The sequence below is a fragment of the Acanthisitta chloris genome, unplaced genomic scaffold (assembly GCF_000695815.1).
Source record: "Acanthisitta chloris isolate BGI_N310 unplaced genomic scaffold, ASM69581v1 scaffold27065, whole genome shotgun sequence".
In the NCBI taxonomy this organism is placed as follows: domain Eukaryota; kingdom Metazoa; phylum Chordata; class Aves; order Passeriformes; family Acanthisittidae; genus Acanthisitta; species Acanthisitta chloris.
In genome coordinates, this window is record NW_008673575.1 from 18,987 (window position 1) to 41,392 (window position 22,406).

Consider the following 22,406-nt stretch of genomic DNA (forward strand, 5'->3'; position numbering starts at 1 on the left):
CACAGAGATGCAGCAAAGGCTTCTGCTTGTGCGTGCCTTGGTACATTAACATTTAAGTTCAGATCTGGAGCAGCATAATGCATCTTGTGCTGTGTACTGCCAAACAAAGCCACAATTCTAATCTTACTCATTTCATCTGTGTGGGACAGAAGCACAATACACAGACCTTGAGTCCACTCCAGGAAAGAACAAATCTTTTCCTGTGCTTTATAGTTTTAAGCCATTGTTGGACAAAATGCAAATATATGAGGTTATCACTCCAGATTCTCAAGAAATAGAGAAGAAAGGGAAAAAATTGCTCCCTTATTGACAAGTTGCAAGGAGACTCCACAGAAATGTGCATGTAGTTGTATCTGGTCTGTTAACAACAGCTTTTGCAGACATATATCAGCATACCGAAGTGTTCACATAAAAAGAAGATCCTGTTCTCCTCTAGAAGTGCAGGCATGTAAGTCTGCATGTACCCTTTCACTAGGTGTTGTGATTTAACCCCAGTCAGCAACCAAGCCCCATGCAGCCACTCACTCACTCCCCCACCAGCAGGATGAGGGAGAGAATCAGAAGGGTAAAAGATAGAAAAGCTCACGGGTTGAGACAATGACAATTTAATAGAGAAAGCCAAAGCCACATACGCAAGCAAAGCAAAACAAGGAATTAATTCACTGCTTCCCGAAGACAGGAGGTGTTCAGCATCTCCAGGAGAGCAGGGACCATCACATGTAACGGTTCCTTGGGAAGACAAACACCATCACTCCAAATGTCCCTCCCTTCCTTCTTCTTTCTCACACCTTATATACTGAGCATGATATCATATAGTATGGAATATCCCTTTGGTCAGTTTGGGTCACCTGTCCCAGCTGTGTCTCCTCCCAATCTCCCACGCAGCCCCCATTTCCTTGCCAGTGTGGCAGCACAGAAAGCAGCAAAAGCCTTGGCTCTGTGTGAGCTCTCAGCAACAAAAACATCTCTGCATTATCAACCCTGTGTTCAGCACAAATCCACAACACAGCCCTGTACTAGCCACCGTGAATAAAGTTAGTTCTACCCCAGCCCAAACCAGTACACTAGGAAAGGAGAATAGTTCAGTGGAAGAAGCAAGAGGCTGTGAGCCAAGAGTAGTTCCAATCCCGTTGTGATTGGGAAGTTAACCTGAGTCTGTCTCTCCCCATGCGTAAAATGGGGATAATTAATCCTCACTTAACCATGTAAATTAAATAATGTTTCAACAGTGCTGTAAGTGCCACATATTAATTAATGTCTAGGTAATAAAAAGGAAAGAGGCAAAAGTGGAGCACTTTGCTACTTACCTGCAAGTCAAAGGTTGTGCTGCAATTTTAAAAGAGGAGATATTTGGCACTTGGAAGACAAGACTCTAAATTATCATTCAGTCTTAGAAAGACTTCTCTCTCTCACATGCACACAGCTATCAAGTACACGAGAGCCACGCACACATCATTCTCCAATTCATATCACCTCTTTGCAACACAGTAAGCTGATGTTAACTAAGGAAATGCCATAAACAAATACACATAACCACAGATAAGACAAACATAATGGGAAGATCCATACCTTGAACACCTTCCAGAAGCAGATCAACCCCCTTTCTATAAAAGCTTAAGGCAGTTTCATAATCTTCTTCCTCCTCCTTCTTCAAGGCCAGTTTTATTAACTCGCCTGCTTTCTCCAAGTAATCTTGTTTGCCTGGCTTGGGTTTTAAGCTTCCAGTAAACAAACCATGACTTTCCCTCTCTCCTTCGGGTTTGCTCCACTCCTGCTCAGGTGCCAGAGTGCTTTGTACTGGGGGTTCAGAAGCAATGCAAAGGCCAACAGCTCTACTGGGAGAACTTTGGTTGGATGCCATTCCATCATCTAACTCAGCAAGAGAATCTACATCAACTGTCAGAGATATCAAGTCACTGTCACTGGAGAGGCCTGAAAGTGAGAAAGACACCTGTTACCCTAGATTTCTCATATAGCTTAGGAGCCTTTAAAATTCTTTATCTCATCCAAAGATTTAGCTAGCTTTTCACTTCCTGAGACTCTGTACAGAAACTCGTTGCATGTAAAGCTGTCTTAACATTTTTTTAGTACCTATAGAAATATGTTTTCTAAAATTAACTACAAACTCTGCAGAGCAACTGGTCTTTCTTTGAATACTGGGAATAAAGAGACCAACATCAAACACCCAACTTAAACTTTCAAAGCCAGCTCACCACTGGGCTCCACGAAATTACAAAACTAACCCTTCCTGTTTGAGTGCTATTAAAAAAGTCAATCAGCAAGAGCCAAATTACTGTTGCAAGAAATCCCAACATACTGTTTTAGATCAGAAAGGTAAAGCACTGCAAAAGCAGTAAATCAGGAGTTTGAATTAACGTAGTCAGCTTATGTATCATGCAGCACTCAACTCACACCTAGCATGTATAGCCTTCTTGTATCGCTAACATGCAGTAAAATGAATTATTTTACACTGCTTGCACTCAGATTTGAGCCAACACATTTCATTTTACATTTGCCATAAGCCAGTATATTCTTAATGCAAGCTGACCTTCAGTAACTAAACCACAGAAACTCTGCAAGGTTATTTGGAAATAAATGGCAACAAAGATATTTTACACATACACCATTTCATTCCATAAGGGTTGGCGTCCACAAAAAGCATTCACTCAATTATGACTTTCCAATGATTTAAAATCCACAAATGCAACAGAAACAACTTCTAGATCTCACCTCCACATTCCGATTGGCTCGTAAGCGTCACATCATCAAGCCCAGTTAAATCCTTTCGAACTGAAAGGGACAAGAATGACAAAAATGTTTCTGACGTCCTTTTGTGTAACAGATTACATGTTCACTTGCCATCAAAATGAAAAGAGCATGACCCTCCTACAGGTAGAAATACATAATATCAAACTGCTCTTTGACTGGCTATTTGGTAACACACCATTACAACTCTGACAGCGGTATTAGATTTGCTATTTCTCAGTGCTTCCAAGATTTAAAACCAAAACATGGGTGCTTGCATGGGGAGGGCTAGTTCAAACCTCATACTCCAACTCACCTAATTTCAATAGCAGCAGGACTATAATCCCTATCTCTCACTGCTCTGCTGATTTACAGCTGAAGAGGCTTAAAACAGAAAAGACTTCAAGGCTAGAACCTATACACCAAGAAAAAAAATAACCAGCTTTCAGTCTCAAAAATGTCATTCCAGAATAGTACCCTGCATGAGACATATGGAGCTAGCCATGAATTTGGCAGTGCCACCTGGATATCAAGTAGCAGTTTGTTTTATCACCTTGGCACATGTACCCACTGAGGCAATGAAATAGGCAACGAGGTCAAGACATTTAGCTGTTTGTACACACAGAGAGAGTAAATTCTGAGGTAAAACCTGGTGTCTGTTTTCTCCTGCATCAGAGTCAAGAGTTTATCCACATTACCAGGTAGAGTTTTGCGACTCATCTTCAAAAAGTATGTGGCAGTAGCAAGAAGGTGACTCAAAGGCAACTAACTCAAACTTTCTTTTACGTTTTTCAACTGTAGAGTTATAGAGAGTTTACAAATTTTGGAAAAGGAGTAAGAAGGCACCACAGAAATACTGCTTTTTCCTTTAGCATGAGTGAGAGGAAAAAGACACAAAGAAGAACAAATTACCAGCCAGTCTTTGAAAAGCAAGGGACAGTGATACTTAGTGACACAAGACTATTTGAGAGGAAGGGACAGGGTGCACAGAAGACAATGCCTCGATCTTCTCAAGGGAGGGACATAGAACAAAGTGTCCATGCAGCAAAGAAAACTGCCTGTGTAGCCCCAAATCCTGCAAGAAAGAAGGCAAACTCACAACAGAACAGCTGGAGGAAGACAGAGGATTAATTAGTCATTCTCCTGCCTAATTTAGGGACAGCAATATCAAATTTGGGTGTGGAGGACTGAGTGTTTATTAAATTACATTTAGAGGTATCAAGTGGTGGAAGCAGAGTTGATTGATGGACCAAAGGTATAGTTAGAGAGCATGAATGGAAAAGCTGGGGGGTTGTGGGAAAGGTGTTCTGGTCATCCAGATTAGATGAATTAGAGCCCATCCACACAGCAGATTTAAGACAGACTCAAGTTTCCCTCCCTACAGTCCAAGCACATTTGCTCTTCTTTTGCAGCCAACTTGATCAGAAGCTTATGAACACAGCTAGCATGGCACAGAGCCTGAGCTAACAATCTTAAGGTCATGTTTAGAGCCTAGATTTGGCACCATGCAACCACAGCCACAGAGCATCCAGCCAGTTCATGAGGTAGGAGGGGTCTGAAGAGCACAGGCTTATTCCTGGGAAGATGTGTACATGGTAAAATAGAAGGAGGGGAGAAAAGAGAATATAAAAAGAAAAAAAAAAGAACTCCCTGATGAAGTTCTCTAAAGACTCTAGTAATTGGTATAGAAAGATTTATGGATAGGAAGTTGGACATTTGAACATCACCCTGTGCACCCAGCAAGGAAGACAAAGTGACTGCTTGTCAGTAATACTAGATGAGTGTAATGATGCTGAAATTGAACATAAATTTCTGTACTTGTCTCTGCCTTGTGCAATTTCACCAGGTATCTGAGGACTAAGCACAATCTCCAAAAACTGTTGGAAAGCCTGGGAAACCTAGCCTCTTGAAAAGCAGATTCCTATGAAAGCATGAACTGCCAAACCACTTTTATAAGCAAGATAATCGTTGCTTGTCTTGGTACAAAAACATTTGCACTGCCATCAATCTGCAGCCTCTACCATTAACGTGCACACCTTCTGCAAAATGAACTTTGCCTGAAAACAACAGATAAACGTGAAAAAACAGAACACACCCTTATAAGCAAACAGAAGCACCTGTTAATGAATGGGTTTGATACTTCTCAGTACAACAGCTTGAAGGAGCAGTGTCCACGTGGAGGCCCTTGAAATGCTCACAGAAACTAACACAGAGACAGTCACAGTTAACTACCATAACCAGACTGGGAAAAATCAGATGCAGGCAGGAGTCCCTGAGGAGAGGCAGGGAGAGGACTCAAGGCCAAGTAGTGCCACTGCCATCTAGAGGCCTTAAAGACAGATGTTTCCTCCGTCCCTTGTCTCCTCCGCACCAAAACCTCACTTCAAACGTAAGAACATATGAGCTGGAAGACACACAGGTTTTTAGAAAATCCAACTCCACAAAAGTCACATTCAGCATCTCGAAATCCTGTGCTCATGGTTATTGCAAGTATCCCATAAAAGCACTCCAGCTGATTCAGAAAAAGAGTATCAAAGAATTTTTCTACTTTACAGCATTTTTTTCTTTTCAATATTTTATCTCACATAAAGGAAGTGGTTTTCTTCTTCTAAAAATGAGGCCCTTGTGAATAAAGAATAGAAATGTTCACATTAAGCACTTTTAGAAGCACTTTTCCTTTCATAAGGCACAGTGTAAAGTGAGTGCATTGTCAGAACCCAGAATATTAAATTTCACAGAAATTAGGCCCCTTTAAAACTAGTTAGCTCTATGCCTTTCCCTTCACAGAACAAAATATTGTGAGGACATTAGCTCATCAGCATCATAGAAAATACTACAAAATAAAATGCAAAGCTCACATCCCATAAAGAATATATTGTACAACAAAGCACAATTATTGACATAAAGAGATACCAGTGGAAACACCAAGGAAAAAAAAAACCAACCACATTTAGAAAACACAAGCAGTTTCTGTTCTTCAAGCAGAGTTTTACCCAAGCAAGTTCAATGCCAGAAAGACCAGAGCAAATTTAGTAGTTAAGAAAAAATCCCCTCCAAAATAAGCTTAATAACTGTTTGTATAATAATGTGTATTTATATATGAGTGCACAACAGTTCCAAATGAAGACTTGCAAGGTTGGGAAAGAATTTCTTAGAAATCACGAGGTCCAAGCATAACTCAGAAATACATAAATATCTAAAAGATTGCATGGTACACAGTGGTGCTTAAGCTAGCTCAGTCTCCAGAGGTAGGCAAGAAGCCCCAGTACAGTATTTATTTGGGCTGACTGACCCTTCCTTACAGCTATACTATTATTTAGTGCAAGTGAAGTGCCACTAAAATTACTCTACACATGGTAGCCAAGCCAGCAGGTACATCTTTAGAAGCAAACTTCCAGAACTGCAGACAGAGCTCCGCTGAGCCCAACTTTTCTTCTGTTAATCCCAGCTCTGACACTGCTGCCATACCAAGCAAACAGAAACTGGATGCCAACGCTCCACAAACAAACATGGAACTTGCCATTTATGAGATGCTTTAAAAGAGATCATGCTACGAAGCTACATGAGAAAAGAAAGCAAACCTTCAGAGCTGCAGTCAGACAGGTTGTCAGTCAGAGAGTCAGACAGAGGTTCAACAGGACCAATCAGTTCAGAGCCATCATGGACCTCTCCACCCTGAAAGGAAAGAGGGAAAGGGATTATTTAGTTGCTGTGCTTTGGTAATTCTCATTACATAGAAGTAATAGCCAAAAGTAACTTTCCTAACCAGTGAATGCTCCATTACTTTAGAGTTAATGCATTCAATTAAACTATGTAAGCCTGAAAAATTAAACAAGGGCTTTTGGTTAGGCCATGTTTGGTTCCCACAGATTGTCTAGATACCTAAACAGGTAGCCCACTGCAACTTCAGAGTTCTGAACCATACAGACTGCAGCAGGTTTACCTGCACACCCAGATTAAACAGGGAGAGAACAACAATACTCCTGCTCTCTTATGGCAGACCTTCAGTGGTGCTCCCAAGCTCACCAGGTCCCTCACATAGGAGAGCTTGTCCACTGGACTAATATCCCACCCATGATCACTATCTTGAGTTCAAAGGTAGTGACGACTGGACAAAGACTCAAGGAGGACACTATTCCCTCCCAAGCCTGAAAAGAATCAAAGATAACTGAAGTAACAACAGAAACATTTATTTAACTGCACTAGAAACCACATAATTTATTTTGTTTAAATCTCTGTTTCACATCTCTGGTGTACACTGTCCATGCAACTAACAGAAACTGCACCATTTTCAAGGCAGTGTTACAAATAGGCACTGCTGATCTGCCTTGAATTAGCTCAGCACATTTTCACACTAGCCAGCTTATTCTTCCAGAGTTTATAGTACACAGACAGACAAAGCATTCCCTTCAGTTGTTTCTAAGAATTCATTGTCCAAGTTTCTCTCTACACAGCTATTTGAACAAAAATCTGAAAAGGAACAAACACACCCATGAGCAGAGTTAAAGGACATGGGCTGTGCTGGTGTTTGACCAAAACCTAAGGTGCTCTTACAGGAACACATGACATCACATTAGCTAACAAATGAGCCTAAATTACTTCACTGCATAAATCCCCTTATAGGCACAGTTGCTCCTAAAAAAAAATAATGTTTTTCTAGTTTTATTCATTTCCTTGTAAAGCCAGAAAAGGTCCATTGAGAGGCTAAAATTGATATTTTTATTATGCAAAGGAGGGGAATTGAGCTCTGAAAAAGTAACAAAAAAGACAGAAGTATTTCCAAAGAACTGAAAAAATGCAAATAAACTGAAAGGTAAAATAGTCTAACTCATTCTTCTACTCATTGTTGCCACCAAAGCTTAAAGAAAATTATTTTAAGTATTTTAAAGCACATTACAATAACTTCATCATGAAAACAAGTGAAGAATTTTACACTTTGATGTAATTTTGCTTTGGTACATGTATCATTTAAAATATACTTAACACAGTAATACACTGAAGTCCCATCTCAGCCAGATGAGCATTTCCCTAATTCTAGAGAGTTATCATCATGGTTACATGTAAATTTATGCTTTTGAGTTCATAGAAAGTTAAACTAAGCTACTGAAAATAAAGAGGTTTGAAGGAACTATTGAAAAGTTTCAGCTGTAACAAAGAGGAAGTCTGCATCAATGTATTGTCCTAAGATATGCTATGCAGAGTGGTTCTCACAGCACTGTACAAGCAGCACATTGGACCAGTTATATGCCCAATTTGTTGTCATGGACCTGAGTCCATCAGAGATAACAAGAAAACAGTCTAAACAGCCTTCACTTCTTTGGTTCGAAGCTAAAAACACCTACTTAAAATATAGAAACAGTGACAATACTTTTATTACAACCCCACTGAACACCTGGATTTATCATCACAAGTTCTGCTCACCATTCAATTAAAAAAAATTCAAACCCCTTCACCTGAAGTTTCTGTAAAACTTTCCACCTTGTAGAGGTGTGGCATGGGTTTTTTTTAAAAGCCACATTTCTAGAGTGAACAGAAAACTCCCAGTGCCTCCACAAAGCATGTCAGATCAGCTCACTGTCACTCTGCAGTTCATAAAATAAATCAGAATCAGCACATTCACATCGGTAAGAAGCAAATACTTCTGCAAGTACTAACCAACCTTAAAAAACTCTTCAAGCTGTCTGCTGTTATAGAGAGCAGGGATATTGGCAGAAAACTGCAAGAGATCTTCAGCACATTGCCTTCTTTCTTCAATTACAGTTTCATCAAATCGCCCTGGAAGACACATAGATTGACAGTTTTAGAAAGAGCTACACATTTATTTTGCAGTCATAGCTTCAACGAAAAGAAAAAAACCAAGACAAAAGCAACCTTCTGGAGACAATGCCCTGAGTCTACGAAAATCACTCCAATGCTTCAGGAGAACATAGCAAATCTTCAAACTTCCTATTCTCAATTGTCCCTAGAGTCGCGTCTTCTGCGATGCGCTCGGATGATGAAAGCTGGCAGCTACGACAAGAATCCTTCGCCCTCTCAGCGTAAGAATATGTGAGGCAACATTCTTGATTAGCCAAGAGACACTAACGGATGTCCAGTGTTATCTAACAATAAATGATACATGCACGATTTGACAATATGCCAGTCAGTGTCAGCCTTGATTACTGCCCAAATCCTGTAAGGAGCTGAGCAATCTTCACATATTCTCAAGAACAACACAACATGAGCGGATAGTAAACAAAGTGTTGCTAAAAGCCCCCAAACAGATCATCAATTCCAAGGTGCCATTTATGGAGGAGACAAAGTGTAGGGGAGATGGTGAAGCCCTGCTACCAGGCACTGAAGCTTTCCTCTGAAGTAGCTCCATGCAGACAGGGTCTCATCTCCTTCTGGATTCAAGAGGTAAGGAGAGCTGGGAAGCAGCTCATTTACTACAATGTATGATCCTTGCTTTTTCCCTACCCAGCACCCAAAACATTCCAATTAGAAAAAAAAACAAACTTTAAAAACAATCCCACAGTTCACCTGAAGAGTTTTGCTCCTCAGGAGAAAACCCTTGGATTGCTACCTTAAATTCACATCCTTCACAATCGCACACAACTTATTTTAGCTTTTTATATCAACATCACTTTGTTGTTGAAATAGTTAGAAGTTTACAAAAGAAAAAGGGCAGAGGTTAACAGTAATAATTGGAGGAGAATAGAACAGATATTGCAACAGCTATGCACAGGGAAAAAAAGGACTGGGAAGACAAGTTCAAGAAACAGTATTGCTATAACAGCATGATCAGAAAAATAAGAACCACCTGTGACAGCTCTGTGGCATTAACCTTTGAAGGGGACAAAAGAAACATGGAATACAAAAGCAAAATTCATTTATACTCAGAGCAAGCAAAAAATAATCCCAGAAGAAAGTATCAAAGCAGGATTCTTTCCAGAAATTCTTCAAGTAAATAGCTCCTGCCCATGCGGCACCAGAAAAAAAGAAAATAAAACTAAAAAGACACACACATACTCACAAGATCACAAACAAAGCTTTGGGGGCTTATTTTTTTCCATGAAAGAAAAGAAAAGCTAATTTTCAGCTGGATTGGTTCCGTGCCTTGCTCACCCTGCCGTTTCAGCTGTGCAAACATGAGCAGCTGCACAAAAGAGTGAGCAACAAGCAAGCAGAAAGAAGGTAAAAGCAGTGCTACCACGTTGAGTGGCAACACTGAAATTAGGCTCTATTAAACTGCTCATCAAACTTCCTATGTCTTCAGAGCAACACTGGGAGTGCATTAGGGCTCTTGGTTCATTCCATCCAAAACAGGACATCATGAAAAAAACCCTTCCCTCAGCAAAGCACAGCAGCAAGGGCCAGTTAAATGAATCTACAAAATAACACAAGAACTGTTAGAATGCAACAGAAAATCAATTGTGAAGAAGTAAATACCTAACAATGCCAGAAACGGCTAACTTCTGCAGTAAAGTAATTTTGCAAGATATTTTCCCTTGTTTCCTAAGAATCACTCCCTGGTCCACTTCATCATCAAACCCAATACAAACTAATTTTCTTTATCCACATCTTCTCAGTACTTCCACTGGGCTCCAGACAGGACACACCAGGACCAGCACTCCCAGGCTGACCAGCATGCTCTCACCTATTGCCAGGCAGCTACAAACCTCATGGATATGACCTGAGCCTGCCTGGCACTTAGTAGCACCAAATCACACACTCTGTTCTTATTCAGCTGCCATTTCACAGACTCTGCAGAAATATAACTACATTTGCAACCGCTTTCACTCTCAAATTTAGCTGCTGTTTGCCACATGAGCAAGAGGTTCAATTCTGACAGCGAAATTACATAAGCCTTAGTTTCTTAGGAAGCTGAGCTAAAAAAATTAAATAAAAAATACATGTCTAAACAAAGCCATTGAAGCATTAGTCACTGTCACATTTTCCAGCTTATTAGCATCATGATACAATATCAGGACAACTTACAGAACTAAAGGACTTTGAGGGAAGAAAGAACATAACTCAGGACTGGTTTGTTCACAGACTACCTGGCAGTTTTAATTCCCAGGCAATCCTACCTAACTCTTGCCCCCTCTTTCCTTTTCATACTTCGAAGCAATCTTGTATTGCTCAACACTTTCATTACCACCTTTCTCAAAGAGATGCTTACAGGTCCTTGCAAAGCCAGCTGACTCTTCAAACACTTCCATCAGGAGGTTATCCTGCATCTAAATCAATGTTGTTTCCACTATTCCTTACATCTCGGACACATGTAAACTTCATTACAGGGATCATGTCTATTTTGGGTTTTTAAGAAGTGTCAACTACAAACTTAGCACATAACACATGCATTAGCACAGTTCTGCTGTTCCTCCAGTGATGATCCATTCAGAATTTCTCACATATGTGGAAACCAAATGTAAATTCCTGTAAAGTGAATTCACAATTTTGTGGAGCAGAACTTAACAAAACACCTAGCAAGGTTTGTGTCCATGTTTTCTTTAGTTTCTCACAAGACTTCCTACCGTACCTGACACTCAGTTCTTAAATATGCTACTTCATTTGGTATTTTCATATACAAAAAGTATCTTTATCTGGGCTTTATAATGTGAATCATCTTTCTGACTCATTGCCAGCAAGTTATCAGTATCTGGGTTTTTTGGGTTTCTTTTTTGTTGGGAAAGAGGGGTGTAGTATTTTTTATACTAGAGTACATTCCTGCAGTTGTTAGATATGAGACATGCTGAGTAGACCAGTATTTTGGTAAAATGCAATATACAGTCAAAATACAGGAGTACATAGTATCCAACAAAAAGTAGTTTGAACTTATGGAAAAAATTATGTTGATGTATATTAGGGCAGGACAGTAATCATGTCCCAGAAACAGGTATCATAATAGCATTAGAGCCATTTGGAAACGATTTAACAACTGGATTTTTAGAACATTTTAGATTCCCATGATCAAGTTCACTGTGGGTTTTTTCTGTAAGATGGGTGGAAAAGGTTCAAATGAATTACAGAAAAAGTGAGATGACTTCTTTTTCCCACCCATAACAAGTCTCATGCTTTGCTGCAAGCAGCTCTACTACAACTGCATAAAAACACACACACACTTGTACATTATAATTATCAAAAGCTGTGGTGTAAAACACACTTCAGCTCTGTAGATCTTGCAAGTCTAGTTGCATGAAATAGGGAAGCACAGCAAGACACACTAGTTTATAAACACATCTCAGTTCTCCACACCATCTCCTGAAACTCTGAAAACTGAACTGGAGATGCTGCTCAGGTTTAACATGTCTACTCCAAGTAAGTCAGAACCACCCATGCTCATTTTGTAAAGTGTACTCTCCGCAAAACAATATGTACATATATTAAGTACACATAAGCAAAAAAAAAACCAACCCAAAAACCCAAACAAGCTGCCAGCAACTACTGGCAATTCTAATTAGTAAGTAGTTTAAAAGCTGCAACAAATGTAGTATCACCACAGGGAAGAAACGCTGCAAAAATGCTTCATTAAAGCAGCTTGGAAACAAAAGTTCTTAATAGAGATGGACTTTGTGGTCCATCACTAACTGAACGAGACTGAAAACAAGTTTGTCAAAACCTCAAAATCTACTAAGATTATATTTTTCCTCTAGTACAAAAAAAATTACCAGGACTTTTCTGAAGCTAAATGCTTTAAATAAAAATAAATCACATGGGAGTTACTGCATGTAGAAGTATAATTTTATGCTGTAAATTGAAAAATAATTCTTAAATTGAAGAATCAGATAGTTCCGTACCTTTCAGCTATGCATCAATCATTTAAAATTCACATTTACATTACCTCCACTTTCCTGTATTCTTCTGTGGCTCAGTTTCATTTAAATGTAGTGGGGTTCATTTTTGTTTAGTTTTAACTTCAAAGGGCTTTTTCTATAAATAACTGCATTGAATATTTCTGTGGATTCCCTTCTCCTACAATGTACATTGCAGTCACTTTTGTTCACTAAATACAATTGAAGAAGGATGTTTTTCAGAAGGGATTATACTCAATTCTTCCCTTGCTTTCAGAGCTAGTGTAAAAACAGCTAATTTGCATTTATGGCAATTTAAAATTATTTAAGATATTACAAGTCCTTACTCTCTTCCACCCTTTCTTTTCTTTTTACCCCTCTCTTTCCTCCCTTATGAATAGCTATCGTATCCTCTACCTGAAATTAAATTATGCTCTAAAAATATTAGCTTTGTAAATTATTTGTCCAGCGACAACTCTACTCTGTAAATCCAATACAAAATATTCTCAGAATGAAACTAATACTACAGCTTTTATTTAACCATCACCACTCGCATTCTGACACAGGGGCAAAATTTACCCCCCTTCCAACTTCATACATAAGCAAAAAACAAATTGCATAAAAGCTGGGTACAACGTAGCTGATGTGAAAGACAATTTACATCAGGAATTTTACACAGCTCTGCACAGAGAACCACTAAACCTGCATCAGAATTCAGCTTCCTTGCCCCTCACTTAGCTGGTCCATGCAACAAGGAGTTAAGTCAGAGGCTCCCCCAGAGCTGCAGGGGCAGATTGGACTTGGGTTTTCAACTAACTTCACCTTGCTCAAGAGTTGTTCTGTTGTTAGCATAGTCTTTAAAGCACCTCAGTGCCATGCCTGCATGCAGCAGTCATAAATACCGAACACCAAGTAGCAAAAACCACAAGCCTGTGTCAGTATTTGGTCCTGAAACATTAAAAGGAAAATTCGTCTTTTCCAGCCTGAGGGGAGTTTCATACAGTTTGGCCATCACTCAAGGCAAAGAAGGGCCTGCAAACGTGGCTACAAAACCCTGACCTGGGCAGTTTTACAGTGCTGCCACACAAAGGGCTGGGAAAAGGACTGACTAAACCATCTCGATTTTGGCACTGTCCATACTGACAGGCTTGACTATCCCAAAGTAACAGTAACTGGCCAAGAAAAAAACACCCAAAAAAACCCCAAACAACCAAACAAAACCAAACCACCAAAACCATGAAAAAAACAACACCCCACCAAAGAGCATACTGCATCCAAAAAGCAAAGTATTTACAGAAATTATCACACAGGAAAAAAAAATAAGTAAAAATACAGAAAACCCATGAAAAAATGCTAGGATGCACAAAAGCTTTTCTGCACGTTCTACCATGCTAAGCATGTAATAGATTCATGCCAAAAATATACAAGATGATAAAACATGCTAAAATCATTACAAAGGGAAAAATATGCAAAAACATGCAACAGAAGCATGCCAAAAACATGAAACACTGGCTAGATGCTAAAATATAGCAATGTGAGACACAGAAAACATGGGAAAAAATGCTCTAGACACATGCCCAACACTGCTAAAAATGCTACACACAAAAAACCCTGCAAAAATCAGCACTAGATAGATGCTAAAACATACCAAATGATGTCTGGTTGCCAAAACATGCACAACACATCCAAAACATGCAAAAACATGCATGACAATAAAGAAAAAAACATGTAAAACACATGGCAAATGTGCACATAGACAAAAGTATGCAGTAGATGCATGCCAAAAAAAGCCAAACATGCTGAACACTAAAAATGCTAAAGCAATATGGAACACACAAAAAACCCATGTGGTAGCAGGATGGAAAAAAAGCCAAACCCATGCTGAGTGTGCTGTGTGTTTAAAAAACCCACCAAAACATATTAGAAACAGCATGGCAATGGAAACCAACACTGCAGTAATGCCTGAGAAACAAAAACAATCCAAAGAAACGGTGCAAAAACCTTGGCAAAAAAAAAATAAGAGCAAATGAGAAACTCATGCCAAAAGACACCAAACATGCTGGACACTGACACACCATTACAGTAAAGCCAAACATGCCGTGACAATGCTGTAGGAACCAAAACCCACACCAAAAAAATATGCAAAACCCAGAGCACATGGAAGATGCATTCAAAAAAATGCCAAACAGGCTGGACACTAAATACCAGACGAGGTGCACAGAAATGCCACAAATACAGGCTGAACATAAATTTAAAAAAGACCAAAACCAAAAAATTAAACAAGCACCACACTAAATCAATTTGTAAACACCATGGAAAGGCTTCAATAAACCCAAAATGCCTTAGACACTGAAAAGCCTGTCCAAAAACACCTTAGAAACTGAACAGTCTGCCAAAGACCACATTAAAAACCAAAAATAAGAGCATGTGGCAGCTTCATGCCAAAAAAAATGCCAAACACATGTTCAGAGATTAAAACCCCATTAAAATGCTCAATAATTGCACATGGCAAAAGCATGCTAAAAAATCCACCAAATATACTGGACATACAAAAAAACTCACTGAATAACTCTTAAAACACACTGAAAAATCCTATCATATATGTACACCAAAAAAAACCACCAAAGAAATCCTGGACAGAAATAGTCTCATAGCCATGCCCTAGGAATCAAAACCACACCTAAAATTGCTCAAAATATGCCCTGGAAACCTTGCCAAAAAAGAGAGCACATGCCAAAAAAACACCAACCATGCTGGACATTAAACACCACACAAAGAGTTCATATAAAAAAACATAACACAAGCAGGATGCTTTAAAAAAAAAAGAAAAAAAACCACAAACCCAACTTGGAAATGCCTTAGTAACGCCAAGACCACCTCACAAACCAAAAAGTCCAACAAAAATGTCTTAAAAGCCAAAAAGCCTTAAAAAAATAACACTCCAAAAAGACCATATGACCGATTTGTGCCTATAACACACCAAACACATTGAGTTCTTGAAACCTATTAACATGTACAATAATTCCAGCTGGTAAATGCATGCAAAAAAAATCTAAACTCAAGTTGGACACTTTAAAAAGCTCAACAAAAAATAACAAGCTAAAAAGCATCACCAAACCCATTCCATACAGTTAGAAATGTTTCAGGAATTCTCACAAAGCACACCATAGGATCCATGCCAAAAGCACCAAACATGATGGACTTGCTAAAAAATGCTGAAAAATGCTTTAAAACTTGCAGCATATACATAAAAAAAAGCTTTACCTAAGAAATCCTGGATGCCAAAAAAAAACCCACAACACCCCACCAAAAAAAAAAAAAAGAACACATTAAAATGCTGCAGCAATCTGTTAGGAACCAAAAACCTTGCCAAAAAGAGCATAGAATTCACACCAAAAACTTTGCCTAAGAAGAGAGAACATGGTAGATGTTTGCCAAAAAACACCAAACATGCTGGATGCTGAAAACTATGCCAATAAAACCCTAAAACCAAAACACAAACACCACAACCACCACAGACTGGGTGCTTAAAAAACACCATACACACTGAAACTAAGTGCCATGGAAATGCCAACATCGCCTTGAAAACTGAAAAACCTGCCAAAAACCACAGCAGAGAAGAGCACATCATAAATGCAGCACCAAACACATTCTGGACTGTCAGCAATGCCTTGGAAATACTCGAAAATTAAGTGGCAGACTGGTAGATGCATGCCAAAAAAATCCCAGTCACACTAGGAACTTAAAACTCACAGAAAATTGTGTGATACACTCACACCAAAAAGCCCCCACATGAATCCTGGACACAACGAGTGCCACAGTCATGTCTTAGGAATAAAAAAACACAGCAAAAAATGTCTGAAATCTATATCAGAAACTTGGGGGGGAGGGGAAGAGAGCATGTGGGAGAGGCATGCCAAAAGCTACCACCACCAGAAAAAAAGCCAGACCAAATGCTCTAAAAAAAAAATAATGCACTAAAACAACTCTGAAATGCCATGGAAATGCCTTGGTAACCCCAAAAGCACTTTAGAAAATAAAAAGCTCATCCAAAACCAAACCAAATGCTGCATGTAAAGCAATATCAGACAATTACTGGACAGCTTAAAAAAAAAAAAAACAAGCTTTAAAATGCTTGAGAAAAAGACCAAAGCAGATGGTTAGATGCACACCAAAAAAAGAACCAAACCTATTCTGGACAGTTAGCAACACCTTAGAAATGCCTCAGAAACATAAAGCATGCAGTAGATGCATGCAAAAAAAGATGACAAACAAGCTGAACATATTAAAAAAATTTTGAAAACTGCTTAAAATCCCAATGGATCTTGTGTGATACACACATACACCAAGAAATCAGTACCAGTCCGTACTGATTAGAATATGCACTAAAAATGTTTATTTTATAAACACAGTACCAGTAAAAGAAGTTGTGGCAGGTGGAATTCTATATAGAGTCACACTACTGAAAGTTCACCTCTAGCCCATTCATGATGACATATACATCAGGAATAAGTTAAGACCTTTGGCTTTTAAGTACTAAATTCCTTTTTGCCAGCTGTTTCTCCTGCAGAGTCACAATCCTCTTGCAGTTCGTTCTGGCAAAATAGTGAACTTCTATATGGGTAACTGATCTCAAAAGCCTAGCCAGATAAAATTGACAACTGCAATCAAACTCCTAAAGTAAAAAAACTTCTCCTCTGTAACAACAACTTGATACTTTACTATAACTCATCACTAGAAATCAAACAGCTTACACATGAAAAACTGTTCATTGTTCAAGTGATGTTCACAAATCTAATACAGACTTCATGGTCCTGAAAACAGGGAATGTATATTGTAAAGACACAAAACATATACATCAATAGATACCTGAGCTACCATGTCTAACATGGAAGCAAGGACATAACTAACCCTGTCAAAAAAAGATACATAAAAGTCTCAAGCTATGATACCAGCACACCTAGAAGTAAGTTGGGTAGCAAAAGTACACGGGAGAAAGTTCCATCCAGCTGAAAAACAAGATGTATTTATAAATATTGAGCTATCAAAGAATTTCAGCAGGTCAGGAAGAAATTATGCTTACCAAATACTATTGCTTTGGCAAAAGGTGGAAAGAGCTCTGTATGTCTGTACAGGTTTTTGTGAATTTGCCAGAGATCTTTGTGGAGTTTCTTAAAGTCACTGTATCTCTTCCAAACGACTATCTGAGGCAGAGAAACAGGAAAGAAGGATTACTGAGGTTCATTGTTCACATTGCATCACACCACAAATACATTTTTTAAGCACGTAAGCACCACTAATTTCAGCAAATATGTTTAACAAAAATATACCATCTGAACTGCCAACTGTAAAAACCATTAAAATGAATGGTCATTATCTGTCCCCAAATCCCCATTTTGGCTAACAACACTACAGTGCATAGAAAAAATATAAAGTAAAAGCTGAAAGAAGGAAACAGAGAGGGCAAAGGCAGCACTGCTTCAGTCACACACAGATCCAGACCTACACAGGGAACCAATACAAGAGGAAAAAATGCTGAGAGGAGTGTTGCACTATCCAACACTCAACAGCACGCTGTGCTTGGAGCAGCTGCAGGTGTGGGGAAGAGACACAACAAAAGAGAAAATGATGGAATAGAAATCAATACAAGTAAGGGATTCTTAAGGACAGCACATTAAACACCCAGGACTACAAAACAGCTCCTAAATTGTGTATGTAAAATGCTGATCAGATTTAAATCCAAGCCCCCATTTTAAATGGTTTTTAAGTAATAACACTGATCAAAAAATTAGTATAACCCTTTTGTAATGTAGACAAAACCTTCACCTTCAGGAATGCAAAGACAGCACTGGTTTGTTAGACTAGCCTTTCCTGACCTATCCTTTCCAGAAAGAAGTAGTCATCTCTCAGTCAAGTATCTACCTTATCCTTCTTCCATCCCATTCTTTCTACTCTTTCCATTCAAGGAAGGATAAGAATGCAAAAGGAAAATCACGCCAAGGAAAGAACTAAACAATAAAGTTTACACTTGACTGCTAACAAGTTTGCTATCAGATGAAAAAAAAAATTCACAAAGACACTTTATATCCTGACCTCATTTTTGGTTAGACTCACTAAGCCATCATAATAAACCTCAACACTAATGTAAAGTGATTAAAGTAGAACATGAGGAAGAAAAAAAAAAAGAGAGAGACTGCAATGCATTCAGCAGTTGATTCTACTGTTGCATCAGTCAAATGTCTCAATTAGCTTCATACAACTAACCACAATTTAAAATATTTCAAATATTTCCGATTGACTTAACAGGCTGCCTTCTCATGAGCAACCATGACTGGAAAAGTACTTTTCTCAAGGAAACCCAATTTAGAGCTAAGGAAGAATGTTAGATATAGAGCATTTTTGCTGCTGTTTTGTTGGAGTTTTGGATGAGTTTGGTTTGGTGGGGTTTTTTTCTAAACACTAAGATCAGAGGCCTTCTAAGTTTCAGCAGATGCAAGTCTTATCTACAGTAGAATGCAGGTATAAGGCAAGAGGCCTGTTAAGACTGGATTTGCAAAGCTTTAGTAGTATGACAACACTCTACCCACCTTATAAACTCAGCTCTACTGAAACTAGCAGTCCTAATTCAGACCCACATATTGGCACACATTTTCAGAACTAAATTATGACTGGTACTTACTGAAGTTCAAGGCACAATGGAGGAATCTCCAGAAGGCAAACTAATCATTTTGCTATCAGAAACAGTTCATTTTTTCAATGCTGTACTTCTATCTAATCCAATATTTAGAAAGTGGATGATTAGCACTTCTTGAGCAGTGTGCATATAGAACATAAAATTGCTTAAGATGGTGAACTCTTTAAATATCAAGTTACTGTATTGTCAGTACATGGAGACCATGTGAAAAACTGCCAGAAAATAACAGCAAGAGATTCCAGACTACTAATAAAGCATCACTTTTATTGCAGCAAGTGATCATCCAATATCCAAGAGGAAAAAAATAAATATCCATAAGTAACTTGCATATCAAAAAGCAGTCAATCCTCAAGCCTTTCACAAGCTCATGGAAAACATGCCTTTGCATGCACGTGGCTCAGCTAAGTTAGCAAAGTTCCCATTCTAACATACTCATTAGATTTGGAGGAAGGACACACTGTACTTTGAAGCCCAGTGAAGCACAGCAAGTATATCATAAAACATATGCTGGACTTGTAACACAATAAGGTGCTTGTCATGGCTAGAGCCAGTAGATCTCTATTAACTCATTCAACTCATCTGTTCCACAGTGAACAAGCCTTTTTCCTCCCTGAATAAGCAAAAAAAACCACACAAGACTACCCTAGCTGCAATTGCTTCACACACCATGTTGCCACCATCAGTCCCCAGAAGCACGGAAATAAAGTCCTTTGGCCTTTCTGTATCTACTAATTCTTCCACACAAAACTGCATGTTAATTTCCTTCATCCTTTTGAGAAGGAAGCCCTTACATTTTCCTTCCTGTCCAAACATCAACAGCTGGGATTACATTGAATTGTAACTGGCTGCAGTGGGAAAGGTGCTGTTAAGGGCACCCCAAAGGGCAGTTAAAAGCTATGACAGAAAGCTGGCAAGTAGAGCTGAGGTCACAGCACACATGTGCGGTTGTACACATGTAATATATGTATTAACATTACAGCAGTGACATTAAGAGATTTCTGAATGAGGAGGCAGGCACAGCTAAGTGGTCCTACATGGGTATGGGAAGGGGGTTGCATGAGACATACCACAAAGCAACAGGCTGGCTGTCACAGATAATTTGTCTACTGAATTTCTAACTGAGCATTCTGGAAAACCAGGGTAACTTTATTTTCAGTGGAAGTAGGTTAGAAGCATGTTGTTTTTCTTTCAAAGGCTGCACACAATTCTTTTTTCATCCTAAGAAGCCAGTGCAACAGAAAAGCTCCCAATGTATGGGGCTTCCTGATCACAATTCACCCTTATGGCAACTACCATCTAGGATATTCCTTTTAATAACTAAGTATTATCAGATGCTTGCTTAAAACAGAAACACCCACGCCTAACATCCCATCACATGTAAAATAATTAATTTGGTACAATGAAGGGTGAAAAAGGGTAGCCATCAACAAGCTCATAACATATTTATGTCCTCTTATTGTCTAGAGAGTGTGGAACTCTGCATGGCTAACCTACAGTCACAGCTCAAAGCAATAACCAAAGCAATGACTAGAAGATACGGTTTTGCTACTGTGTCAAAACTACTTAACACATGTTCATGCAATACTCTAGCTGAAAAAACACAATATATTTTTCTGATGAATGGGCTCATCAACAGCTGCTATAAAGTGGTTTTCCTCACAAATGAAGATTAAGGTAAAGGCAGAATGTGCTCATAGATAGGCTCAATTCAGGAGTCTCCCTGGAAAAGGGGAACAGGAAGCTACAAACTACTGTAATGCAGTTCTAAAACTAGATCCATGATCATCTCTGATTCTGATAGGCCATTTTAATCTTCCAGAGCTAAAAAAAATGCACAAAGCATGACTGCTCAAGCTTGTCTGATTCTGGAGATTTCAAAGAAGGATGCGATAAAGAGGTGTTAGGTATATTAGCCAACTCTCGCCTCTGTCAAGCCACTAATCAGTAACTCATGTCTGACCACACAGAGATGCAATGAGTTAATTTATGAGCTGTCTTTCATTAACTATGCAGATTCTCAACTGTAGTAAGAGACTGCACCAGAAATTGAACATATGCATACGTTACACAGTGCCTGAAAAGCCGTAAGGTTGTGCTTTTGAAGAAAGATTTTGCATGTGCATAGTATAATAGTATCCACGTCAAGTCATTAGTCCAGGGGAAAAAAAAAAAAAAATCAAGAGGAGAAAAAAGGCTTCTTAAACTAGGAAAAAAAAAATAAATCCAAACCCCACACACGTGATGTACTTTTTTGTCTCAATAAATGGCTCCTGTGAGAGACTTTTCAGGTATTTCAGAGGCACAAGAATACAGCAGACCCTTATTTACAGCCTTTACAGAAGAGTCAAAGAGTAAGCAATTTTAAAGTTTTATCAAAGTATATCACTGGAAAATACTAAAGGAGCCCCAGAGAGACAGGCATAATATATGAGTTGAATCTAATCTCTCAACTACTCCTATGCTCCTCCATCTTCCCTCTTCACTAACAGACAGTAATGGTGAAGGCTTTTCAGTGAAGTATTGGTTAAAGAGGAAAAGAGTACCTACAGCTGAGACCTAAGACTTGAATTGTGGACTGATCTCTAATTTTACCAGTAGGAGTTAAGTAACCATCAATTTGCCAATTCCAGCCCTGAGAAAAGAGCTTGCAAAATTATCAAAGCAGTTTTGTCATCAAAAGACACTTTACTCCCTAAGACTTTGTTTCAAGTCATGATTCATCACTGAGGGATGAAATGCAACATGTTACACTAGCTACCGTTTTCAACCATGAAAGCTGAAGACAAATGAAAACATGCAAAAACTGTTTGCTCAATTAGGAGGACAAAACACACAGAAACTGCTACATTATATCAAAGATGCTTCAAAAGGCATGGTGTGACACATGAAGACATTTGCACAAGTTTAAACCGTTACCTCCTGGACATCCTCTGGATTTTTTCTTGAAACAATCTGAAAAGGAAAACAAATCTTGTTTAAACAGTTTGGAAGTTGGAGAGTAACATACAAGGCTTTGCTGCTGAAGAGAAAAATCTGGAAAAAGACAAACAACTGCATGTTCCTCTACCCACAGAAAAGTTTTCATGTAGCTTTGGAGAAGTCTAATATCGAAATGCAACACAGTGAGGTACTTCAGCAGCAAGTCAGTCATGACTGAAAATAAACATGTATATTCTAGGCAAAAGGCACCG

The 22,406-nt window shown here is 38.8% G+C and overlaps 1 protein-coding gene across 1 annotated transcript in view; it reads right to left on the bottom strand.

Annotated features, from left to right (window-relative positions):
* LOC103802534 (ribosomal protein S6 kinase delta-1-like) overlaps nucleotides 1-22,167 on the bottom strand; it is a gene marked incomplete at both ends in the record, with an annotated part of 36,468 nt that extends 14,301 nt beyond the window's left edge. The window contains 6 exons of the mRNA XM_009075017.1: nucleotides 1,570-1,932; nucleotides 2,731-2,790; nucleotides 6,327-6,420; nucleotides 8,405-8,520; nucleotides 17,605-17,725; nucleotides 22,132-22,167. Of these exons, the coding sequence (XP_009073265.1) occupies nucleotides 1,570-1,932; nucleotides 2,731-2,790; nucleotides 6,327-6,420; nucleotides 8,405-8,520; nucleotides 17,605-17,725; nucleotides 22,132-22,167 (790 nt within the window). The remainder of the gene's footprint in view (nucleotides 1-1,569; nucleotides 1,933-2,730; nucleotides 2,791-6,326; nucleotides 6,421-8,404; nucleotides 8,521-17,604; nucleotides 17,726-22,131) is intronic.
* Between the last annotated feature and the right edge of the window lie 239 nt (nucleotides 22,168-22,406).